General features: G+C 34.0%; 1 protein-coding gene across 1 annotated transcript in view; it reads left to right on the top strand.

The window, feature by feature from the left end:
- The window catches only part of LOC133337616 (uncharacterized), a 34,666-nt gene that overhangs the window by 13,414 nt on the left and 1,401 nt on the right, over positions 1-19,851 (top strand). The window contains exon 5 of the mRNA XM_061545828.1: positions 14,023-14,220. Coding sequence (XP_061401812.1) covers positions 14,023-14,220 — 198 coding nt within the window. The remainder of the gene's footprint in view (positions 1-14,022; positions 14,221-19,851) is intronic.

The raw sequence follows: 19,851 nt of genomic DNA, 5'->3' as shown, positions 1-19,851 counted from the left end.
TTTATATTGAATTTTTTATATTTTATTTTATTAATAAATAATTTGCTGTATCAATTTGTCCATTCACAATAGTAAAACAGTATTAATTTCAACGAAGTTCAGGAAAATGGTTAAGTCATTCAACCTTCACAGTATAACAAAATATTAACAGCTGATCATTCCTAAGATTTATTAATGTCAGCCAGCTAGCAAGAGTCAGCTGTTTTTTCTCAAGTCAAATGTAAAAAATGTGGAATTAGTTTACGTTTTCATAATGGAGGTCAATTTACAATAATGCATTTTGACTGGTCTCCCTGTATGTTCTATAAGCCTTGCCAAACTTTGGTATTGTAGGCTTTAAAGAAGAACAGCTGATCGCACTTCGAACTGTCAGAATTAATTCTATTTTGAATTATTCGTATGAAATTGGTTGCTGGAGGGAAGTTTTTTTCATGTAAAAAATGTGAAATTTATTTACGTTTTCATAATGGAAGTCAATTCACAATAATGCATTTTGACTGGTCTCCCTGTATGTCCTATATGCCATGTATACTTTGGTATTGTAGGCTTTAAAGAAGAACAGCTGATTGCACTTTGAAATGTCAGAATTCATTCTGTTTTGAATGAATCATATGAAATTGGTTGCTGGACGGATAATTTTAAAAACAATTGTGATTACTTTTAGTTTCTAGTAGGCATGAGTCTTCTTTAAAATGGTTTTGCCTACCAAAAGTAAATATTGGAAATAGAATTAATTTAATATACCGGCTTAGAATAATTTTGAAACCCCAACTTTTTTCTAAACATTTGGTGGGGGAAGATGTAAATATTTGTTTTTATTTCTCAGCCAGTTGTAATTTTTAATACCCCAAATTACCATTCACAATAATGTATTTTGACAGCAAACATAAGAAACAGCTGATCTTACTGGGTGACCTTATCAATAACATTTGTTTAAAGTATAAAATTGTGTTCTTTCAAATACTATGGGGTTTTTGTAAGTCCCTCGAGTTCATTCGTTTCAAATCTTATAGAAACATGTAATAAATATTTAAACATTATACTAATACCTATCAAATATGCAAGATCGCTAATGCGTTCAATACTTTAAATAAAAAATTAAATTAATTGTCACAAAAATATATATTAACCAATAAATCTAATGGCTTATAACTAATATCTCCCAGTGAACCATGCTTTAAAGGGAAATTTCCCCATATTTTCTCTTTCCAAACCTAGTGTAAATATTATTATTACTTTAATATATCCTCTATTTTCCATAACCCCAAGTAATTTTATAACATTATAAGCAAACAAATATTTAACATTGTCCAGTGTGTATTTTTCTGTTAAAAACAAAAAACGTAATCCTAGTGTTTATTTAGTACAAACTTATTAATATATACGTTCATTTCTATATATATGTATTTGTGTAATTTTTAAAACAAAAAACAAAATATTTTAATTTAAGTTATATATACGTATTATATACCCTGTAATATTGTTGCAACAAAAATGAAATCGAAAAAAATAAATATAAAAATAATTATTATAAGTTTAACCCTTTTGTGTTTTGTGTGTCAATTGTTATTGTCCTGTCTTGTCCTTTGTCTCTGCGTCCAAAATGAAATTTAGTTTTTTGTTGTACAGCACCACCTGCTACTTATGTTTTATAAATGCACCTAGTACACCCAAGAGCAAACATTGTAACCCTGCAGCTTGAGTAAGTATTTATTTTATATAATAATGATTTTTTATAATTCACAATAACTTTAATTTAAAATGAGCACAATATTTTGAAAATTCTAATTAATATAACAAAATGTATATACGTGTTATAGACAGACAGAAATATTCATTCAGTGACAATGACATTTTAAATGCGGGTTTTATTAAAATATGTGTAAGGTAAACATTGTCTAAAACCTTTATTTAAATCAATTCACAATAGGTTATCTAACATACAGAGCGTTTGTTTCCAATCAGCTGATGCCACATGAAAATATTTTTTGAGTAATTTTTCCCAGTTAGAATTCGTAGATACGCAGTAAAATCTACTTTATACATCGACTTACATCTTACACAAATTAAATCCAATCATTATCGCCATTATCGGAATCTCGGAATCCTGTACTTAATCGATATCTTCATCAAATGCAACACTGTTTTTGTACCAAAAAAAAATACATCACACTTTTCCTAAAAGCACTGAAAATGGCAACGCTTTATCAAACTTCATAAAAATTAAAAATAGTTGTCTAACAAAAAATGACAGCAACTTAAAATTGTTAAAACAATATAAAATGAATATTTAACGACCTAAAAAACATACATGCAAAATTTATTAATAAAGTCATCCAGGTAGAACAGCTGGGCATATGCTGCTTCTCAAGTTTTCTGTCAAAATCCATTATTGTGAATTGATTTCCATTGTGTAAACAAAGTTGTTAGACCTAAAAAACAGCTGACTTTCGCTATTAAAAGATTTTGAGTGTGTCCGTTCCAAATCAGCTGATTCTACTTGTGTAATCGTTGTAACTTTAAATACAGCACTGATTTTGTACCAAAATATGCACCACCTTACTAAAAGTACCAAAATGTTAACAATCTATGTGGGAACATTCCAGGTCTATTAATAAGTTCATCCAGGGAGACCAGATGCATATTATCTGCCTCTCAAGATTGCTGTCAAAATCCTTTATTGTGAATGGACTTGCATTATGAAAACGTCCAAATTGTTGACATTAGATTTGAGAAAAAACAGCTGTCTTTCGCTAGCTGGGTGACATTATTAATAGATCTTGGGTACAATAAAACTCAAACTTGATGGCTAACAAAAAATGACAGCAGCTAAGAAATTTAGAAATTGTTAATATAAACCCTATTCAGACCCTGCTTAATTAATTGTGAGATCTGTCAATTTTGAAGAGAAGCTAGTATAAACATGTGCATGGGTCTGTTAAAGAATTTTTATTGGTTTAGTATTAGTTTCTCTTGTCCCTTAGAATATATAAAATAAAAATAATAAAGTTGGAACAAATCTACCATTTGGCTCCCGATTCAATATTTCACAAATACATCTTTAAAGAGCCCATGTTTAAATGCACTTTTACCCCTTTGGAGATTGATTCCTATTAGAATTATGGTAATACTGACCACCTACTTTAAATTAGAAATGTGTATGTTAACGTAAATAAATATCAGCTGACTGACTATATATAATTTTAATACTAGTCTAAACAGTTATAATGTAGTACCACGATTTCGAAATGGAGTCAATTTGGAAGGTATAGTTTAAAGGCGACATAAGGGAACCCCCCACCCCCACCCAATCTCGATTTTAATTTTTCAAGATTTTCAATGGGCTGGTAAATCAATACCAATGCTTGAAGATTTAAAAAGGAAGAAAAATAATTTACAAAAAATTTTTGTTGTTGTTTTTTGTGATCAAAGAAAAGTCCTTATTTTTGATGACGGGCATGATAACTCCTCACTGGAACATCGGAATCCGAAAATTCCAACGGTGTTAGAAAGAGTACATGCCTGGCTCTCGTGTGAACTAGGATTATTGACTTCGCTCTAAAATTAACAAAATGGCGGACCTTTGAAAAAATATTTTTGGAAAATCGCCGATTTTTTACCAAAAGCCAAGTTAAAAAATAAGGAAGATCTTCACCGATTGGATTTATCCTAGTTCATACGATAGCTATACACTCACAGATAATCGTGAAAAAATTTGAAATCGATTGGGTTATTAGTTTTTTAGTTATCGTGCCCGCCATTCGCGAAAAAATGTTTAGAGAAAAACGCGTTTAAAGTTTGAGAAGCCCTTCAGCCGTCACTTAATGCTGACACAATAAATCGGCTATATCTTCAAGAGTTCTTGAGATTTTTACTTGAAATTTTGTAGAGACATTCTTAAATTAGTTTAGATTGGAATTAAGTCAACAAAAATTTTGACCCCGAGAATGGGGGGTCCCTTTAATAGACTTTTGGGTAAACGAAAAATATTCAGTAATTTTTTTTTATAAATTCTTGGGTCACCGAAAATATCCAAGATCTATTAATAAAATCTCTCGACAAACTAAAATCTGCCGTTTTTTCTCCAGTCTAACTTCAAAACTTTGGACTTTGTTTACGTTTTCATAAAGAAAATTATTCACAATAATGTATTTTAACGGCAAACTTGTGAGGCAGCTGTTATTCAGCTGATCTCTCTGGATGACCTTATCAATAGGCCGTGAAGTAAACAAAGTCCAATGAATAGGTAGTCCATTTAGCGCAGCTGATGTCTCGATTAACTGTCGAAGTGGGTAATTTCTACTTGAATTCGATGTGCAGTGTTGCCAACCATTTGCAATATTATAGGGAAAAATTTGACAGATAATCGACACAAAAACAAAGGTTTTTGTTTTGATACATCACCTTATTATTGCATCATGAAAAAGTCCAAATTTTTGACATTAGACTTGAGAAAAAACAGCTGACGTTTGCTTGTTGTGTGACCATATTAATAGATCTTGGATTTAAATATGCTTATTCCAAGATCAATTAAAAAGGTCACCCAGCTAACGAAAGTCAGATGTTTTTCTCAAATCTAATGTCAAACATTTGAACATTGTTTACATTTTCATAATGGAAGTCAATTCACAATAATATGTGTTGACAGCTAACTTAAAAAGCAACTGATATCCAGCCTGTCTTACTGGATGACCTTATTTATAGACCTTGACTTGTTCCATACCTATCATTCACAATAATATTGTTGTGTATTAGAGCACGATCAGCTGATTGTTCTCCCAAAATTCAATAATTCATAAATCAATGATCCGTTAGCTGTCATTTTTATATTTTTTAACTTAATTATTCATCAAAAGTATTTTATTGTAATTTTATTGAATTTGACTACCGATTATTGATTCATATTTTTATTATTATTTTCTATTAATAACCCATCAATTATAAAATTCGTATCTAAGAAGTTACCATATAGCATAAACACATATGGGGGCAAATCCCATTGACCTTTGTTTCGTAGTGTCGTCGACGTCGTTTATTTTACAATCACATAAAAAAGTATTAGTCACTATGTCTAGTATTTAAACCGGCAAAAAATAAATAAAAGAACTTACGGAGTTTTCAACAAATTGGACTTTGTAAACCATATACGTCATCAATTGTGAAATGATTGAATGAAGTTTGTAATAGTAAACATTGAATTGAATTAGAAAACCTCAATTAAAAGGGGTATAAATAATAAAAAAAAAACTTCACATTGAAGATATCAATCGGAAGGATTTGGAGTATTATAAAATATTAATCAAGATCTCTTTATAGTGTCACCCAGCAATCGAAAGTCAACTGTTTTTTTCTCTCAAGTCTAATGTCAAAATTTTCGAGGTTGTTTACATTTTCATAATGAAAATCAATTCACAAAAATGTATTTTGACAGCAAACTTGAGAGGCAGCTGATATCCAGCTGGTCTCCCTGGATAACCTTATTAACAGGCCTTGATATTAATATTAAATTAATCCAGGATCTATTAATGAGGTCACCTGCTAGAAAAAAGTCAGCTATTTTTTCTCGAGCCTAATGTCAAATATTTTGATTTTGTTTACGTTTTCATAATGGAAGTCAATTCACAATAATGAGTTTTGACAGCAAACTTGAGAGGCAGCTGATATCCAGCCGGTCTCCCTGGATGACCTCATTAATGGGCCTTGCTATTAATATTAAATTATTCGATCCAAATAATGACTTTTTAACAGATTATATCTATAGTGTAGTAATTATGGGTTACGTTAGTCGAGTCCAAACTACATGTTAATAATAAAAAAATTGTATATAATCTATTTGTTGTAGTTTGAATAAATTGCGTTATTTAAACTATTAAAAATAATATGACATCATTGATATTATTCTGTAGACACATATGCCCGTATTAAATCTCAATCTTTGTATTATACAAAGTCCAACCGGAATTGAAATAGGTTTTTTTTATCGCCACCAGACAATAAACACCATTGTGAGTAATACTTTGCAAAAAAAGCGTGACTTTTTATGTCTGCAGACAGCTTTGATAAGAATTTTATTTTACTGTTTTCTTTTTATAAATAAATGTGAAAGAAATTAATTTTCTATCACTGATGTGAAAATATTTTCAACAAAGTAATCAATTTCGTCATCAATAACACAGTGATTCAGTCAGTCCAGTAATGGTCACAGCTGTTTTTTCGTAAACAAAAAAATCTCTACACAAGTCGTCGAATGTTCTCACACGTTCTCAATGCATGAGAGCATTAGATGGATGCAGGGTTGCCAAGGCGGAAATTGAAATAAGCAACAAATTTGTTACTTTTTTGGAGAAAATACTATTTTTGTGATCCCGTACGTATAAAAAAAACGAAAAATATTAAAATCACTCTCAGAATACAAAATATTCACGACATTTTTAAACATTCTGTGAATTTTCTTCGAAAAATTGCCAAGTTTCATAAAATCTAGTAGAATCGTCTAGTAGTTTTATTGGCATAGGAACGGTAATAAAATCGGTAAAATCTAGCATGTTCTAGAAAACCAAGCTAAACATAATAAGGTCAACCAGCTAGCGAAAAATCAGCTTTCAAGTCTATTGTAAAAAAATGACTGTTTACGTTTTCATAATGGAAGTCAATTCACAATAATGTTTTTTGACAGCAAACTTGAGAAGCTTAACGTAAAACGTAAAAGCTATAGGTATTCATAAACAAATACCTCAGAATCATATGCAGAATATTCTGGACCATAAATAACGTAGAGCTGTGGAACCTAACGAACCAGGAATCCATACCAAAACAGATTAAACGTAGAAAATGGAGATGTATGGTCAACCTTAAGAAAAAATGCTCATAACATAACCTGAATGGGCCTTGTATGGAATACTTCAGGATTGTGAAATTGAAGTGGACCAAGCATTATCTGTAGGCCTATTCTGTAACTTTTAACAACTATCGAAATTGTTTAAATCGAGGGCTATTAAGAAGGACATCCAAGAATACCAGCTGGATATCAGCTGCTTCTCAAGTTTGCTGTCAAAAGATATTATTGTGAATTGACTTCCATTATGGAAACGTAAGCAAAGTCCAATTTTTTGACATTTGACTTGAGAAAAAAAAAACTGACTTCGCTTGTGGGTGACCTAAGTTAAAATTTCATTGGTTAATGTAACAATAACAAGGCCATGGCATAACTATACACGGTAGTCTTTTTTGAAAAATTGATAATGGCAACCCTTCTATGGAATATGGAATTCATATATCAATTTCAAATAAAATGAAAAATAAATTCCATAAAATGTTACGCATGGCGATTGGCTAATTTTCAACAAATTAAAAAAAAAAAATATTTTTTCTAAAGCTTCACATTGTTCGGAAGATTTAACTAAGAATGTTGCAATTAATTTTTATAGGTTTTATAGGCAGGGAACTTAAAAATATAAATAAAATAAATTTTGAAAGCTGAATGTTGTCAAAAGCAAATTTATGAAAAAATTGGAAACATATGACTGCATGAGACTACTTTGTATAGTAATACCATGTAACAACAAAAAACTATTGAAATTTATGTAAAATAAAAATATCGATAGTTGTTAAAAAATTACGGAAAGGGCCCACGGACGTCAAACAATGATCCAGGAACTAAGACAAAAAACCGTATATGGGAAGATTAAAAATAACGGCAGCTAAGGGAATAAGATGACAATACTTTGTTAAGGCCCATGCTTCCAAGAGCAGTAACAGGAAACAAAATCTGATCTGGAAATTTTTAAAAGAATATTTCTTTAAATATGATCAGACTTAGAAAGAAAATTAGAAATCGTACACAAAAGTGTTCAAAGTGAATGAGACCGGTCTATTCTGAACCTTCATATCAAAGAAAAAGTTAGCGGCTGGATTAAATAAATATAGATCCGCAAGGGACTGCAAACAAAATCAACAATTGATATGGAATTTGAAAAATATAGCTTGGGTAACTACCATGTTAATTAAAAATTGCTTCATGTAGCACTTTAATCATTTTTCTCAAATGGCGTTCTCCTTGGTAGACGTTGTAGAGCTAAACGAAGTAAGGTCAAATGGGGGTGAGTCAGCCGATAATGAAGTGATTTCCGAGAGCTAGACTTCTCAATTTCGATGACTTAGCTCAGCGCATATCTGCCGTAACGGTAAAGAAGACATTAGAAGGAGATTCGACTAGGGTATCGTATAGCTTCGGTTTGGGGAAAGAGTAGAGCTTTTTCTGGAGACATTTTCTCTGGATTACCAGACATCATTACTCCTTCGGACAGTATCTGTCGGACTAGAAGTAGAAAATTGCAGCATATTTGTTTCTATAGGAAAAACTTACCCAACAAGATAAGATTTTCTTCCTACAGGAAACAATAAATTTTGAAAATGACTTTTTCTTTATAGAAAACTTTAAAAAAATAAATATCGGCATGAAAAATATTTTCAAAAACCGGTGATTCCGATGTTCCAGCGAGGAGCTTTATGCCCGCCATCAAAAATAAGGAGTTTTCTTTAATCACCAAAAACCACAACAAAACCATAACATACAAATTTTCCAAATTATTTTTCTTCTTTTAATTCTTATATATATTATATATATATATATATGTATAAGTTACAAACCTTAACATGCATTGGTATTCGTTCACCAACCCAATGAAAATCATGAAAATTTAAAATCGAGAAGGGGGGAGGTCCCCTTAAGCCGAGGAAATCCTTTTCTTATAAAAAAGGAAATTTTTTGGTACTTTTTTACAGTAAAATGATTTTTTTCAATAGACAAATTGGCTTAACTCTAGTTTAGTAAAAACGATCAGATTTTTCTGAAAATTTTTCCAGAGGTAGGTATTTTTACCCTAATTATGGGGATATCTTTTTTTCTTGGGGGACGTACCCGGTTACCCGGTTATTTGACCCGGAAGTTCGGGTACGGGTACCCGGTTATATCCGGTTCTACGGATCCGGTTAATATAATATGGGTATCATTTTAAAGGTTATAAAAATACCTTTCCATTGAGTGGTAATATGATGGACCCAAGTTCGACATTTAGGGAGTTTTTCAAAAAAATCGGGGACCAAAACCCAGTTTTTTGACTATATCCCCAAAATGGTTTAAGATAACCCCATCATATTACCACTCAATGGAAAGGTATTTTTATAACCTTTAAAATGATACCAATATTATATTAACCGGATCCGTAGAACCGGATATAACCGGGTACCCGTACCCGAACTTCCGGGTCAAATAACCGGGTAACCGGGTACGTCCCCCAAGAAAAAAAGATATCCCCATAATTAGGGTAAAAATACCTACCTCTGGAAAAAATTTCAGAAAAATTTGATCGTTTTTACTAAACTAGAGTTGTTCCGGAGAATGTTTAAAATTAATTTTTGGTAACAAATATAATTTTTATATGAATTATTTGGTAAAGCAATGCCGTAAAATCTCAATAATCCGCATTCTTCGGTACTCCGGATTGCCGTTCATAACTCATTGCGCATTCAAGAATTCGAATTGTATGTCTCTATTTACCAAAATCGTAGGATAGCACGAAATTACAGTTCGAATTATGACCTAATTTAATGAAAATTGTACCTATTATATATTTAAAGTTCATATTTTCGCAATCGAAACTATTATTTTTATTAAAAACATAAAGCTATTTTAATTGTTACTTAAAAAATTAAACCAATTAAAAAAACTTGTGAATCTGGAGAATTTAGTAATCCGGATTGGGAACTACACTTACTGTGTAATGCAACAAGTAGCACATTTTGTGAATTAATTTCGAACGTTCTTGCAACAAGCCACAACAAAATTACTTATACCATGGCAACCCTATGCCATCTGAAACCTATGACAACAAAATCGTATGTTTTCTCTTCTTATATCTTCCTTTGGTAATATGTAGCAAAAATGAAATCACATAAAAGAAAAAAAAAACATAGCAACAACTAACACAAATCAAATCCTTGAGTCACAGGCAAAGAAAATCACACATTGTCAAAAAAATATATAAATATTTATTTTACCTTTTATTTACAAGATTTGCTCCTCAATATTGATGTTCTTTTTTAATATTTATTTTCACAATATTAAACAAAAAATTTAACACAACAAGAAAAAGAAACGTATTTCACACTATAATTATTATATGTATGTATCGTTGTATTTGTTACGTTTGGTTGATAATTAAAACAAAACACAATTAGTAACTTTTATTTATTTTCAGTTTACAATAATTAACACATTTCAACAGTTTATTTCGTTGTTAAAAATATTCGATATTCACATTTGTTTCTTTTTTCACCGTTTAATACATTTCACTTTCTCTGCAATAAGAATTCTTATTGGAATATACTGAGAGCGTAGAGATTCCCTTGTCTAATATCACAACGACGACGACGATTTTATTTATTTTTTTTTCTTATTTGACGTTTTGTTTTTGCCATGAATTTCGCATTTTTTGCCTAGAAATTTTTTGTTGTTGTTTATTTTGCGGTTTGTTATTGACGAATAATGGGATTGTTGCTGTTGTAAACAAATGTCGTTGATAAACCGAAAGGGGAATTAGTGAATCATTCACAATAGTGGGAATACTATTCACAGCTGTGTGATGTGGGGGTAGTTAATTGGTTGTTTATATGAATCAATCACAATAGAGGTAAATAATATAAAGAATGAGGGAGAAAATTATAGAATTGCCAGATTGTTGAAAATTATTGGGGTATAAATTAAAGGTGGAATCAAAGGGTAATAATTAAACCGGAGTTTATATTATCGTTCTCATATACAATTATAGATTAGTAATCAGAAAGGCAGTGAGAGAACGGGAATTGGGATATGTTGACTATTATTGGACACAATAAATTCTTGCAATTTATTACCGCAGCGTTTACATTAGGTGTTTTTTAAAGTGAAATAAATTCGTTCTTCTTTATAACTGATGATCTAGCCGACTTGACTAAGACCATGATGCAATAATAAGGTGATGTATCAAAACAAAAACCTTTGTTTTTGTCTCAATTGTCTGTCAAATTTTTTCATATAATATTTCAAATGGTTGGCAACACTGCACATCGAATTCAAGTAGAAATTACCCACTTTGACAGTTAATCAAGACATCAGCTGCGCTAAATGGACTACCTATTCATTGTGCCATGACTAAGACCTTTCAATAAGATCAGCAAGGAGGAGTTACTTTCTTTACTTTAATGTCGAAAATTTGTAATTTTGAAACGATACTATTGAAAACAATTGCATCTCTGTAGATATGAGCCACTGGAAAAACTTAAAATCGATAGGATATGGGGTTGGGGTCAAAACAAAAACCTACATAGTAAATTATCTCACCGAAGGTTTTTATCCTCAGAGAAAACAAAATACCAAACTACAGACACTTATGTTGTCTTCGGCTGGGACCATCCAAACACTCCCATATAAGTACTTCCAACCATCAAATACCCGAAATGCCAAATTACTTCAATTGGAAAATTAACTCACGATTATTGAAAGACCTCAAAAAACATTGATCTATATTGAAAATTCTCTGCGAAGAAGTCACATCGGTTGAAAATGCACCTTGAGCCATTAAAATAACAAGGATGGGACAGTATATTTTTATGAAGGCTATGACAAAACGTGTACTCACAGGGTTGCACGTGCCAAATGTTTAAGGTCGACAAAATGTCCGAAGAACATGAGTTTCTGACAAAATGGCGAGCCTGTTAGCCGTATCCTTTTATGCATAACCAAATCACATTATCGATAGTCTCACGAAATCTATATTTGAGGTCTTGGGTCAATTCTAGGCCGTTGGCGTAGATATTACTATTCTCCCAAGGGAAGAATTACAAACGTGTTAAATCATAAGATCTCGGTGGACAATTGCGCCGTTAGCAATTAGAGTCGGGCAATTTCGTTCCTAAACCAGTTCTATCTTTTTCGGAACGTTCCACAAAACATATTCTGCCAATAAATTGAAGAAGCACTGAACGGCTAGGACAAATAGAATAGTAATGCTATAGAAACGGCCCAGTATCGATCATTACGTTAGTGAAATAGTTATTTTGAACTAGTTCGCCAAAACGGAAGCACAAACAAGATTACAGAAGCAGATCATTTTCATGTAATTGTTTGCATTTTAGAATATTGGCAGCTCTATATCTTCGAACGCATCATGAATTATGCCATTAAATTCTGATTTGACGCTCGACCTTGGACGAAAACCACATATATTTCAAATGGCGTCCAATAGAAAAAGTCGAACTTTATTAAAACAAAACTTATCGGTGGTCAATTGTGATCGCCTTTTTAAAGATAACACGGTTCGGAAAATGTTCACGTAAAAGAGCTAAAATTACTTTTTTAGTGTGGCGTAGCACATTTTGGCGGAAAGCCCATTTGCTACAACAGCATCCCGAATTCCATATTTGGGGTCTAAAATCTATACTGAGCTGAAGACATTTTAAGTCATGTGGCGCCCAACGGAAGGAGTCGTAAGGTGTTAAATAACAGGATCTCGATAGCCGATCACCTCGAACGATAACGCGGTTCGGATATATATCGATAGCATTACCAACTAATGACCCAACCTCATTTTCGAAAAATTACGATTCAACCAGACCGCCGATTAATCCGGCCCAAACTGTCACACGTCGTGTGTGGAGAGACACTTGGATTTTCCAAGCGGCCGATGCCACAATTTTACTTGTCGTATTGGGCCGACTTTCCAATACCAAAGAAAAACGAGAAATGGACAAATTGGGTTTTTTCAACACATTTTGGACTCCCTGAGCTTCACATTGCCACTTTCGTTGCGTCCTTGAAAGGTTGAAGACTTCAGACTATTATTTCCAACTTAATCGTTATCAATTTATTCCTATACTAATCTGCCGACCTCAAGTGTAAGTTTCATGCTTCCGTGTTCTAGTTTTCGCGATTTTGTGCTCTTCTTTTTGTTTTTTCACTTTCAGTCCGACTGTAAAAGCTTCCGCTAAGAGCTCAACTATATAGACTTCCCAAGCTTCACCTCGTCTATCAATACATCTTTAACTACAATTTGTCTCTCAATACGTACTGGACTTTAGAATATCCGTCAAGAATCTCTATGATTCTCACTGTAACTCCCGGCATGATCGACAAACATGTGGGTTTAAATTCAAGGGTTACTAATTCCGCCATTTATCTCTATGTTATTTGATGACTCAAATTCTAGTATTAGGCAGCCCACTATGAACTCGATGACGTCCCCACCCGTCCCCGCAGAAGGTATTCCATGATTTTATTATTTTCCCAGACTTACTACTCTAATCGATCAGTTCATAGCGGAGCTCATCTCTGTACCGTCTCCCGGCAACCTTCGCGAGATTGGTGGTTCCTTACCAATAGTTGATTCGTTTTGGTATTCCCGATCATTCCAATTCAGCACTTCCCTTTTTGACTCCGGTTGTAAAGACTCCTGGATTGAGATCATTATACAAAAACCCTGTCTTTCACGACATACCGAATTTATCGAACCACATCTTCAGATCAGTCATCTTTGTGCATTCAAAGTGATTTAGGTCCCATCATCCTTTATTCAGGGTTCTATAACGGCTTAGAATTTTCAGAGATGACACAGGTTTCTAAAATTCAACTGTATAATAATAAAAACTTTGTCCGCTATAGAGATATGAGGTAATGCCAAATAACACCTCTTGTAGGAAACCCCTTTATTTAATTTATGACGTCAACGTTGGTAGTTTCTTTGAATTCAATTCACAATAATCGATTTTGACAGTAAACTTGAGAAACAGCTGATTGGCCTGGGTGACATTATTAATATGCCTTTGTTGACAGATATTTGGCATAACTAATTGTTATAATTTTTAAACAACGTTTACATGGATTATTTTTCTCTTATTTTCTTTATAAGTCAACCTTGAATCAATCATTTATTATTTTTCACTTTAACATTTCTTCTTTTTCATTTATTTTTTTCTCTCTCCATTTAGATATAAATTTAAAGAAATTGGTAAAATTGAAAATCCCCTTTATGATAACACCCGAAGATGATAATCGTTTGGATGCCTTTGTACCGTTGACGAAATTACGCAAAGCTTCGGTATATAAATTGAAAATAATACCGGAAAATTTGACCGATGAATATACCGTATTTATACGCGGTGAACGTAAAGCCGACACGTTTTTGGGTAAGTATTAACAATGCACAGCTACTGGCTGGCTGCTGGCGCTTTGAACAATTTTCATATACTGATTAAGCAAAAATATGAAGACTATACAATATTCGAAATATTTCCAATAAACCGAAATACAAACAACAAAACCTATAGAATATTCACTGATAGCTGAATGTAGAAATTTTCAGATGATAACACAATTCACCTTTTGAAAAAGACATCGGGAGCTACATAATATAGATCAGTTTGTTACGACAAACAAACAAATGATTTAAATAAAATCTGTTTTAATGGATTTTTTATTTCAAATCTCTTTGAAATAATAAAATTATTTTGTTTGAAAGGGTTTTGGCTTCGTATTGAACAACTGTTTGATAAGTTTGATTAGTTAACAGAATAGGAAAACGATAGATAAGAATCCGCCGCTATATGGGTCAGTTAGAATTATTTTAAAAATAAATACAAAAAACAGGAAAATATACAACTACGTCATAAATAAGAGATTAGGATTTGATTTGTTTGATTATAAATCCGACTGTAAGCATAATGGCTAAGTATAAGGTGGGGTTATTGCTTAATAACAAATATTAAGTGTGGATTTTTAGAGATTCTTTTTTAAAGACCATGTTATGTCCAGGTCACCAAGGTAGCAATCGAAATCGGAAAACAGCTGTTTTTTTCTCAAGTCTAATGTCAAAAATTTCGACTTTGTTTACGTTTTCATAATGGAAGTCAATTAACAATAATGCATTTTGACAGCAAACTTGAGAGGTATCGATATCCAGCTGGTCTCCCTGGGTGACCTTACTTATAGGCCATGGTTATGTCTTTACTTTAGTAGACAAACGATAACTCTTTATTAGATCTTAAAATGAACTACATATGTACAAACTATGAATATAAGAAACAGTAATGGATAATGATGCATAAACAATAGATAATATTTTACAGTGTTGCCATGTTCAAATGTATTAATAGTGATGCCAATACAGGATTGTGACGACACTACAGACCATTAAAGCTACAGTACACCGCGGATATAAGAACATCTTAAATAAGAAAAACACGGACATAAGAAAATGTTTCCGCCATATAAGAAAACTGTTTATTATATCAAATACATGCATATAAGAAAAATCCGCTTATAAGAACAAAATTTATCGATTATTTTGATGTTCTTATATCCGTGGTCTACTGTATAATAAGGATTATTAAATGTTTATGTCTACGATAAACCATTAAAATATATTCTTAAAAATCCCAGCTTCAAACTACGACTGTCCCTGAAAAATATAAAGAATATCTTGGGCGTCACATACATGACCACATAACGAAATATATCTCCATAAGAGGTCTACAAAGCTCCATTTATGAAAGGGCATCTTCATATGCACAATTTAATTTATCGTTCGCGCTTGAGGCTATGAATGTCCCTGATAGTGTCCCTTAAGTATAATAACGCCTGCTACATTTATAAATGTCTCCGCACTAAATTTCAGCAAGGTGAGGCTGCCTAGAGCTTTAGATGGCTTAAGTGCTTCAGATGATTCATCTATGATCTTCAAATCGTCTATCAAGACATCCTAAACATCCTCGGGAATCCATGTCGCCCTAGGGAAACATGTGGGGAGAAGAGAAAGCATAGATTTATGTGGTATATACAAATTATCGGTCGGGGGCCTGTATTTACGTAAAACAGTTGGTAATTTGTGGGGTTTATCAGTCTAAGCTACGCTTTTTAATCATTAATCATAACAGAATCATTATTGCCGTCTTACCCCGATGGAGGTTTATTTGGAGGGTTCGATCAATCCCGATCTTTTCGGGATTCGGTTATCTTATTCTCGGCTCCCTCACTTTTGTTGCTTGTTGTTTCTCCCTCGCTACATCCCGATCCGCGTCTTCCCAATCTTGAAGTAGACAGACTTGTCATTGAAGACGCAGCATAAGGAGAGTCTCTTTTTCGTTCTCCTCCCTGTTGAAAACATCCATTATTGCTGTCCCACTCCGATTGAGTTCTATCTGGATATATTCTTGGGAGTCGGTTATCCTTTTCTTGGCTCTATCTAGAGTTGGGTAGTTCCGGAACGAACTAGTTCATTCGAACTATTCCGAGAAAGGAACGATCGGAACTAGTTCCAACTCTTGAATTAATATAGATGCGTTTTCTTATCTCGTTCCTTTTTGGTCTCGTTCCTTTATTCCCATATTCTTCATTCCTTCGTTTTTCAAATACTGTCACATTATTAACAATATATAAAAATACGCTCATCAATTTCAATTTTCAATCATCTATTACAAACCAAACCGGAACTATGTGAGCGAAAAAAAAAACAAAAAGAACGACGAAAAAGAGAGATTCAAAGAAACTATGGGGAGCAAAGAAACTACATCAAGAAACTAGTTCCTTTTAAAAAAAGAACGAGAAAGACGGATCCGCTACGTGAACTAGATTGCCCAACTCTATCTCCCTTACTTTTGTAGCTGGGTGTTTCTCCCTTTGTGTAACTTCCTCTTGTCCAATCCATACCTTCCCAATCTTGAAGTAGACGCTACTTCTGGATCCGTGCCTTCCCAATCTTGATGTAGATAGATAGACTTGCCATTGAAGACCCACCATAAGGAGAGTGACTATTTCGTTTTCCTCCCTGTTAAAAACATCAATTAATGCTGCCTCACTTCGATGAAGTTTTATCTGGAAAGTCTCTATCAATTACCCCCTCCAGTAAACGATATACTTGGGAGTCTGTTATCTTCTCCTCGGCTCCCTCACTTTTGTTGCTTGGTATTTCTCCCTCGCTACATTGTGTGATTTCCTTCCCTCCAACCCGCGCCTTCCCAATGTTGAAGTAGACGGCAGTAGACACGTAGTACCCTTACCCGTAGTCTTGGTAAGACATGCCATTGAAGACCTGTCCAAGCCCACCACAAGTAGTGTCCCTGTTTCCTTCTCATCCCTGTGAAAAATTTCCCACTTCCTCACCAGCAGTATATTGTTCTGCAGACCAAAGACTTCGAACATGAGTTCTGTCGTGAACTCGCTGTCCCAACCTCTGACGAAGACCATTGCCTTTTGTAGTTGAGGAATGTCTCTTTTCCTCATCAGCTTATAGAGACGAAATTTAGTACTAATTTCCTTAGGATTTCTATGCTATTTGATGACTCAAATTCTTGTATTTGATAGTCCCTTTTGAATTGGATGAGGTGACCCCTGGCAGCAGTGTAACATGAGTCCCGTTTGGTATTCACGTTCATTACAAAATACTCAGATTCAGTGCCTGTCTTCTTGATATTAGAGCCATCTTCGCTGCCCTCAGTCAATTGATCCTTTAATGTTGGGTGGGCGCTGCTTTCCCTTTTTATCAGCCGACGGGAAGCTGTTTTTCTTTCTTGCGGGATCGGTACTCGGCTGCTCTTTCGAAAACCTAACCATCTTTGCCGCTTCGGAGGATGTGGAGGGAAGGTAAGGATTATCCTTCTGAGGATTCCACTTCTTACCAATGGTTGCTACTCTCTTCCTAATTCTTAAAGTCCGGTTATTTCTTTTAGGATTCCCGGGTTAGCTCACTTTTCTCTTTTTAGCAGCTTTTTTTCTTTCTGTCGGGCTTGACATTCGCCTGCTCTACCGGAGACTTAAACCTCTTTGCCGCTTCCGAGGAAGTGGAGGAAAAGTAAAGATTATCCGTCTGAGCATTCGTTTGCTGTTCCATTTTGTTCCTCCGATTCAATTTGACCAGTTTTTCCAAATCTGCGCCCCAGATAACTGTTTCTTTCTTGTTGTGAGATTAACGACATCCTTACTCATATTATCGGTCTCTTCACTCCTCCGGCATTCTAAAATAGTAATGATCCTCATATTCAGACTTGGAATTTGATTTTGAAGGCCGCCTGTCTCCGAAAGTTGATTCGAGATTGTTCTTCCCCTTTTTTGCCTGTGGGCAACATTGGACTACAAAGGTTTAAACGTGAATGGTAATAGTCAGACCAGCTAGAAATCTGAACATCAGATCATCTATCAAAACATTACGACCTTCAACTCGTCTCTCAATACAGCCTGAACGTTATTCTCGTCTTTATGAGTCCCGTAAAAAATGTTTTTAGTTTTTAAAAACGACGCGGCTAATCTGTTGATCTAGGGCGGAAATCCCATGGCTCCGGGGTATAGTCTCTTAAGATTTAGTGCACTTCGCTTCCCACATTCACTATCGAAACATTACACCCAGAATGCTCGACAAACTATCGCTTACAATAACTAGCACAAATCTTCATGCTAGTCCTTTAAAGTGACTTAGGTGTCATCATCCATTTTTCAGGGTTCTAGAACGACTTAACCATTGCCCACACTCCAACAGATTAAACATTTTGCCACAGATTAAAATGTCCGGCTTTTATCGGAGAGTTTAGATTGTTGAAGTTCATCATGCTCTGCAGGAAAAAAGCTTGAGCTTCGAGAATTCGGATATACCAAGCGGATATAATGATTTCGGGGTTTCTTCTCTACTACCCGATCCTCAGAAGGGATGATGTTCCTATTGTTAGGGAAAGTGAGTTGTTCAGATGTGATGAGCCCAAGTCCGAACGATTGTAGATCTGTCATTTTTGAATAATATGGGGAATATGAGGACCAAAGAATCGAATATAGAACCGTGTTTTTGTGTTCCGAGGATCTATAGCAGACGTAACATGGCAAACCGTCATTGCATTGGGGTCATAGACCACCCGACTTTATAATTTCTAAACGCCGTATTTTTATTAATCATGAGAAAACCAATTGGGAAGTGCTCAGAGATTTCACAAATCCTTGTTTCAGAAAACTGGAGAAGCAGGAGTTAGGCCAGGAAAATGTAGCGTTAATTGCTTCAGAATAGAATGCGGCTTCCGGCTTTGTTTCTCCCAAAACATTGGGCTCACTTGGTAGACCGTCGATCTCTGAAGGGAAACATAGATGTATTTTCGTCGTCGGAAAGCGATTGCTACTGAACTCTGAAGTGATAGTTACTGAACTCTATGAACTATTGCTAGGGAAATGACAGCCTTTAATCGGCAGCATGAACATGTGGATCACTTTCACTAATGTCTAGAGTTTTATGTCACTCGAGTATAGTTCAAACGATTAGGTCTGTATTGAACATAGTGGTGCAATAAGAATGCTAGTGTCTCAGTTTCACTTATGAAACGATACGTCGCCAAGAGAATTTTGTAACCATCACAACGCTGTAAACTACAATTTTCATTGAACTGGGTTTCATTCTCCGCCATAATCTTTCGTTTCATGACGTATACTACCTTGTAGAATTTACTTCGGAGTCCGTTGCAATTGAATATCTAAAAGTATGCAGGAGTTGCATTGTTAGCAAGCTTCTGATCAGATGCTGTTGAGGATAATTGTTCTTTCTATTTGAGCAGAAGATACTCATTACCTACAAATGATTAGGACCTCTGGCTTGTAGTTAAAAAATTTTGTTCAAAAGGTTTTCATCGCAAAGAATTTTATTGTGGAGTTATAAGGACATCTTGAATAAAACTTAGATCCAAATACTAACATTTTTCGAAGAATATTGTTAAGGACTAGTCCAGCTATATATGAAGGCATTACTAAATTATTTTATTTACTAGGTCCACAAGAGCATTGTTACGAAGTTT

Source organism: Musca vetustissima, unplaced genomic scaffold, assembly GCF_032173495.1.
Source record: "Musca vetustissima isolate MV318-11 ecotype Yass unplaced genomic scaffold, APGP_CSIRO_Mvet_v1 utg8300, whole genome shotgun sequence".
In the NCBI taxonomy this organism is placed as follows: domain Eukaryota; kingdom Metazoa; phylum Arthropoda; class Insecta; order Diptera; family Muscidae; genus Musca; species Musca vetustissima.
This window is presented reverse-complemented; position numbering and strand designations above follow the sequence as displayed.